The following is a 6,984-nucleotide window of genomic DNA, read 5'->3' on the forward strand; positions in this document are numbered from 1 at the left end:
AACAACAACTCGTATGCACAGCAGCGATTGCACCACGAATTTACGGATTACCAAAGATACACAAACCTGACTTGCCCTTAAGGCCAATTTGTTCGTCCATCAATGTTCCGTGTTATGGTTTGTCCAAATATGTAGGTAAGATTCTCAGTAATCTCATCTCTGAGGAATACAATTTAAAAAATGCGTTCAGATTAAAAGATAAACTGGATAAAGTAAAAGTAAGTGAGGAAGAATTACTGGTGTCTTTTGATGTGGTATCGTTGTTTACCAACATTCCGATACCCTTAGCCATTAATATCATAATGCCAAATGGAGCACAACAAAACAGTCGACGAACATCCCCAAAAACAAATTTTTAAATATCCTTAATTTCTGCCTGAAGGATAATAATTATTTCGCGTCCAACGAAAAATTCTACATTCAAACCTTTGGAATGCCAATGGGAAACCCTCTCTCACCCACTATTGCTGACATTATAATGGACGATTTACTGAACGCAACTATGATAGAACTTAAAGAAATCTATAAAATTGATATACAATTTATAGTAAAATATGTTGATGACATTTTTGCCATAGGTAAACGAAAGGATGTGGACATTATATTGAAAACACTCAACAAATATCATCGAAAATTGCAGTTCACAATAGAAACAGAGGAAAATTTCCGGATTCCATTTTTAGACGTTATGATCCATAGAAGAAATAACTCTTTAATAATTGACTGGTATTCGAAACCTACATCCTCGGGACGTTTAATAAATTATTTGTCGTCACAACCCTCTAAGTACAAAATTAATACTGCTGAGAACTTAATTAATAAGATACTAAAAATAAGCCATCAACAATTTCTTGACACAAATATAAAGAAAATATTCAACATTCTTAGAAGTAACAACTACGCGGAGCACATAATTCATAGCCTATTTAAACAAATAACAACACAAATTAATGACAAACGCAACAACCCTACGATCACAACAACTAATAATGAGACAAAACGCTACTACATTGTAACATACGTACCTAGACTCAGCGAAAAATTTGATCGCAAGAAATACACTAGCAACCAAAATACAATACTAGCATACCGATCAAATCACACGTTGTCTTCAGTATTTACCAAAACAAAAACTCCAATAGAGCCCCACCAACAAAATAACGTAGTGTACGAAATAACATGCGAAGGAAGTGAAAACGAAAAGTGTAATAAAATTTACATTGGAACGACAAAAAGACCGCTTGCAGTTCGCTTATCGGAGCATGAAGCGGACATCAAGAAGAACAAGAGCAACACGGCACTATCACAACACATATCAGCAAGCGGACACACAGCTGATCTAACTAAAACGAAAATAATAGACAAAGAAAAGAGGGAGAGAACAAGATTCACGTTGGAAAGCTTACGGATATTACAGAAGAGGGACAAGACAATGAACAAAAAGGAAGACACGGATGACATCGCGACTGCTTATTTATTATGTTTATAGCTAAAATCAACAGTATGACAAGTGTACCACACGACGTTGGTATCGATGCGGACCAATTAGTTTAAGCTTTTATGTTATTTGTTTATATATGTACGTGAATTTTGAAACTCGTGTTCATATGTAAGTGCAAAATTTTAAAAATCCTTTAAAATTCTGTGATTGTTTTTTATTATTGTTTGTAGAACTGTTCACACATTTTTTATGTCATTACTAATTTTAAATTGTATGTCTATTTATATGTATGTTGATGTGAAAATAAAAGGAGAATAAAACACCCCTGAAGATGCTAAAGAATTTAGCGAAACGTCGGGTAAAAACGTGAAGAACAGTGTTTTCTTGCACATAAAAGGGATCAATAAGCCTATGAAATACCTAAAATAATATACCAAAAATTGATCATCAACTAATAATTAAAAAAAAAATTATTTTACAGTTGTTATTTCCGATCGGTTTGGATATATTTCATAAAATTTCTTGATAGGCTAGTCTGATTTAATGGATTTTTAGCAATTAAGTTTTAAAATGTTTAAGTGTAAATACTATCAGTATTGTTTTGTATCGAGTTCGAATTGTTTGTTTACATATATTATTGCCATCAAACTATATGTATATGTGAATACATACATGTATGTATGTATGTTCTTATTTGTGTTTTGCCTGCTCTTAATGTACTTTTTTATATTTTATATTTTTTTTGCTGTAATAGACAAAAATAAGCAACATACACTGTTTTAGTAAAAATAAAATAAAATCGGTTCAGTATATTTTAAGATTAGTCGGGACAAACATTCCCCCTATAATAAATTTTATATAATTAGTTTAAATATGTAAATAGTTATGATTAAATAATTTCTTTTTTATATTTACTTATTTCGAATTTTATATTTTGCAGTTATGGAATACAACACCAATCCAAATGAGCCGAAAATTTTACACTTTTATCCAGCGACTAGATTTGACTCATTAAAAAAACTGTCTGTTAGCAGTGAAAAATTTGTGTTAACCTACATCGACCGTGCTGACAGATGTACGTTTCAAGAATTCGATTTCAAACCTGGTGGGCAAGTTATGAAGGTTGTTAAATGTTACATATATATATTTCATTTTGATAAGACTATTATAATAGTATATGTACATAAATATCGTCAGCTTAATTCATAAAGGCCCCACCCAGCAAATTTTTTATTTTACAGGAGAAGCAAAAACATTATAAAATGAGTATCAAAAACAGGTAGGGAGTTTTAAAAAGTGGCAAGTAACTCCGTTGTTTTTGGTACTAACACTTCAAAATTTTTATTGAAGGTGTATTTTAAAATATCCTCCGAAAATGTGTGAAAACACACAGTGTCAAAAAAACTGTTGGTTAGGTCTTTTGTGAATTAAGGTAACGATATGTAGAAGCACATGCAATGCGATTCACTATAGCTTTTTAATCGGGTAATGGGAAAACGTAAATTATAATGAGAATACGTAAATTTATAATGAGAACACGTATATTGTATTGAAAAAACCTAACTTAGTATTCAGAAAATATAAATTATATTCTTCTTCTTCTTCTTTTTTTTTGCGCTGTAACCGCCTAAGCGATTTTGGCCGAGTTCAGCAAAGCACGCCAGTCGTTTCTCCTCTGTGCCAACTGACGCCAATTGGAAACGCCAAGTGAAGCCAAGTCCTTCTCCACCTGATCTTTCCATCGCAGTGGGGGCCTCCCTCTTCCTCTGCTACCACCAGCGGGTTCCGAGTTGAATACTTTCAGAGCTGGAGCGTCGGTGTCCATTCGAACGACATGACCAAGCCAGCGGAGCCGCTGTATTTTAATTCGCTGCACTATGTCCATATCGTTGTAAAGCTCATACAGCTCATCGTTCCATCGTCTGCGGTACTCGCCGTCGCCAACGCGTAAAGGACCGTAAATCTTCCGCAAAATCTTTCTCTCAAACACCCCAAGAGCCGCCTCATCGGATGTTGTCATTGTCCATGCTTCTGCGCCATATACCAGCACGGGCATGATGAGTGACTTATAGAGCGTGGTTTTCGTACGTCGAGAGAGGACTTTACTCCTGAATTGCCTACTCAGTCCAAAGTAGCACTTGTTGGCAAGAGTGATTCTACGTTTGATTTCAATGCTGACATTATTATCGGTGTTAATGCTGGTTCCCAAGTAAACGAAATTCTCTACTTTCTCGAAATTGTAACTGTCAACAGTGACGTGGGTGCCAAGGCGCGAATGTGCTGACTGTTTGTTTGATGACAGGAGATACTTCGTCTTGTCCTCGTTTACCACCAGACCCATGCGCTTTGCTTCCCTATCCAACTTGGAAAAGGCAGAACAGACTTCGCGGTTTTTGTTACCGATGATGTCGATGTCATCGGCATAAGCCAGCAATTGCACGCTCTTGTAGTAAATTGTTCCTGAGCGGTCCAGTTCTGCCGCTCTTATTATCTTCTCCAACATCAGATTAAAGAAGCCACATGACAGGGAGTCGCCCTGTCTGAAACCCCGTTTTGTGGCGAACGGCTCGGAGAGGTCTTTTCCAATTCTGACGGAGCTGGTGGTATTGCTCAACGTCATTTTACACAGCCGTATGAGTTTTGAGGGGATGCCAAATTCAGACATAGCGGCGTATAGGCAACTCCTTTTAGTGCTGTCAAAAGCGGCTTTAAAGTCGACAAATAGGTGGTGAGTGTCGATCCTTTTCTCGCGGGTCTTTTCCAAGATTTGGCGTATTGTGAATACCTGGTCTATGGTGGATTTGCCAGGTCTAAAGCCACACTGATAAGGCCCAATCAGTTCATTGACGGTGGGCTTCAGTCTTTCACACAATACGCTCGATAAAACCTTGTAACCTATTATATTGAGAATGCGTAAATTAATAATGAGAACATGTAAAAGTAAAAGTACGCTGTTAACGAGAACTCATAAATACGATCAGAAATCGTAAATTTATGAGAAAACGTAAAATAAGTTTACTTCGTAGTCTTTTTCATTCCGCAGTGGTTTTCATTGTCCCCAACCATACAAAAACTATATATGTACATACATACATATCTGCATGTCACATTGTTATTTAACTTTCATTGAGATAGCATCTTGAACTACACCTATTAGTAACTGAACATAAAAATATCATTCGACAATTCAATGAATTATAGCTTTGAGGAGAAAATGACCTCACTCAAGAGAAGTTGTTTTGTCAAAAGTTCCGGCGAGATGGTACCTTCGATTTAAAAACGCACACGTTTTCAGGTTTAAGGGGAAAATATTACATTTATTTTAATGGAATAGGTGTACATAGTATGTAGATAAATAAAATCCGGACTTTAATTAAAAATGGAATAGGGATGGAATAGCGAGATACGCGTGCTCTTGAGTGGACTGTATAACTTTGAGTGCGTATTGTGCGCACGCACATAGGCCTGCTTACTAGTAGCAACGTCAACTCCTAAGAAGAACATTAGGGTGCGCCTTAACTCATATTGAAGCACAATCTTCAACATCCTGGGGACCCCTGCAGGAATGCACTGCATAGTACATTCTGCAGTTTGTAGTCTTCGGATGATCGCTCTTCTAAAGTTCAGAGTAAAGAAGGATGCTGTTACGCAGGGTTGGTGGGACGTGCTGGATTTGTCGCGTGTCGTGTATAGCCTCTGCTTTATTCCCGTTATGTGGAGTATGATTCCCGTTTTCTGAAATGAAAGGACATTAAGAAGAATACAGAAGAAGGGGCTGTATTTTTTGATAATCCTTTTGAGTTATAAGATAATGTTCAATAGGGTGAGTCGAGTGTTCTGTAAGTAGAGTTGAGCTTGGGGTTAAGGTTAGGACTTGGCGATTCTTCGCACATAACCCAAGATTTTTGATGGGCGTATTTTGTGCAGAGGGGCTACTCATCGTTTTCCATGTGAGATTGGGTTTTTCGATCGGTTGTGATGACTTTCGCCTTGCACCTTTGAGTGGTTGATTTTTGCGGTTGGCCACTAATTCTTGATGGACTTTCTTAATCACATGTGAGTAAGTAGTAACATCCTTAGAGCATACAAGTGGATCCAGATCTATATTGACGGTTTGAGCATATGGTTCGAGAGTGTCCACATGGATTTTCGCATGCTGAGCGAAAGTCGTTTTGTGCCGGTTAGTTGGTTGTATCCTTTGGTCGGAGGTGAACATATCTCGATTCCGAGTAATCGATTTCTTGGCATTTTCCTTTTTCGTGGCCATTTGGGATTGGCCTTTGAGTGAATGGACATGTAGTAGCGAGTTATGCCATTTTCGGCAATAGTTACACGTGTATCGTGATCTGCACTCAACCATGCTATGAGAGAAAGCAAGGCAGTTTTGGCACATATTATTTTCTTGTATGAGTTTTATGCGGTCTTGAGGGCAGAGGTTTTTAAACCTTTGGCATTTTTTTATAGAGTGAGGACTCTTACATAGAGGACAAGAAACGGCTCCCGTGGTGTTTGTCGTTAATATTTGAGTTTCAAAATTTGAACATTTTTGAGGAAGGGTTTTTGGTGTATATTTCGGAAAAAACATTCTTAGTCTTTCTAATACTTCGAATCTGAAGAATACTTGCTTTACCTATTTAACCCAATGTACATAACTATGTATGCTTGTAAATACACATATGTACATACATATGTGCATATCATAGTACCAGTTAAAAATATGGTTATTTTATGTAATTGCTTGTAGTGCGAGAAATAAGCAAACGCAGATCAAAAATTAAAGAGAGTGGGGGAGCGTGGTGCTTGCGATGCGTGGGAGTAGAATGCAGTACGCTTTGTCTAAGCAGATCAATGCAGAAAGAGCAGTGAAAGCAGAAATAGTGTGAGACACACGTGTGTAAAGCTGGGATCACAAAATTTGTACATTTGGCTAAAAATTTGTAAAATTCATAGACAAATCATGTGAACGCTAAATTACATTTGTCATTATCAGAAAAGCCAAATATTTGCCTTCTTGTGGCAAATTAAAAACAACCCTGGTGGCCAAATCGTGTGAACGCAATGCTGCTACATAAGCCAAATAAAAATTACGCAAATGACCAAATATCTGATTTGCCACTTGATGACAAATGCCAGTGACAAATATACAAATATTGTTGAGCGGTATTGCCATTTCGTGCTTGTGGTCATCTTTGTATTTTCCAATTTTGGTAAAATGTTAATATTTAATATGGCTACAATTTAGTTTGGCATCCCGGAGTTCCGCATTAAGGTAGATATGGAACGGTAGAACGAGTTCTTCTGATTGAAAATATATATATTTAGCCGCAGCAGGCTTATAGTTTTTAAGTTATTTGTTGTTAAAGTTTGTAAATTGAACTAACCTCTCGGCGCTATTTCAAACAATAAACACTATATTTATGTACACACATCGGAAAAATAGTTGCATTAAAACCCCGGCCTGAGATTTCCACTTTAATATACAATTCTTAATTAATTAATTAAGTAAAACGCGTTTATAAATGCCTTCACGAACGTTTGCACAA

The 6,984-nt window shown here is 36.7% G+C and overlaps 1 protein-coding gene across 1 annotated transcript; it reads left to right on the forward strand.

Annotated features, from left to right (window-relative positions):
• Nucleotides 1–478: 478 nt before the first annotated feature.
• LOC108380517 (uncharacterized) lies at nt 479–1,489 on the forward strand. The gene has a single exon (XM_017636888.1). It carries the CDS (start codon nt 479–481, stop codon nt 1,487–1,489), a length of 1,011 nt encoding a protein of 336 aa, XP_017492377.1.
• The last annotated feature ends 5,495 nt before the right edge of the window (nt 1,490–6,984 follow it).

The sequence above is a fragment of the Rhagoletis zephyria genome, unplaced genomic scaffold (assembly GCF_001687245.7).
Source record: "Rhagoletis zephyria isolate East Lansing unplaced genomic scaffold, Rhagoletis_zephyria_1.1 Rzeph_scaffold_19516, whole genome shotgun sequence".
NCBI classification, from domain to species: domain Eukaryota; kingdom Metazoa; phylum Arthropoda; class Insecta; order Diptera; family Tephritidae; genus Rhagoletis; species Rhagoletis zephyria.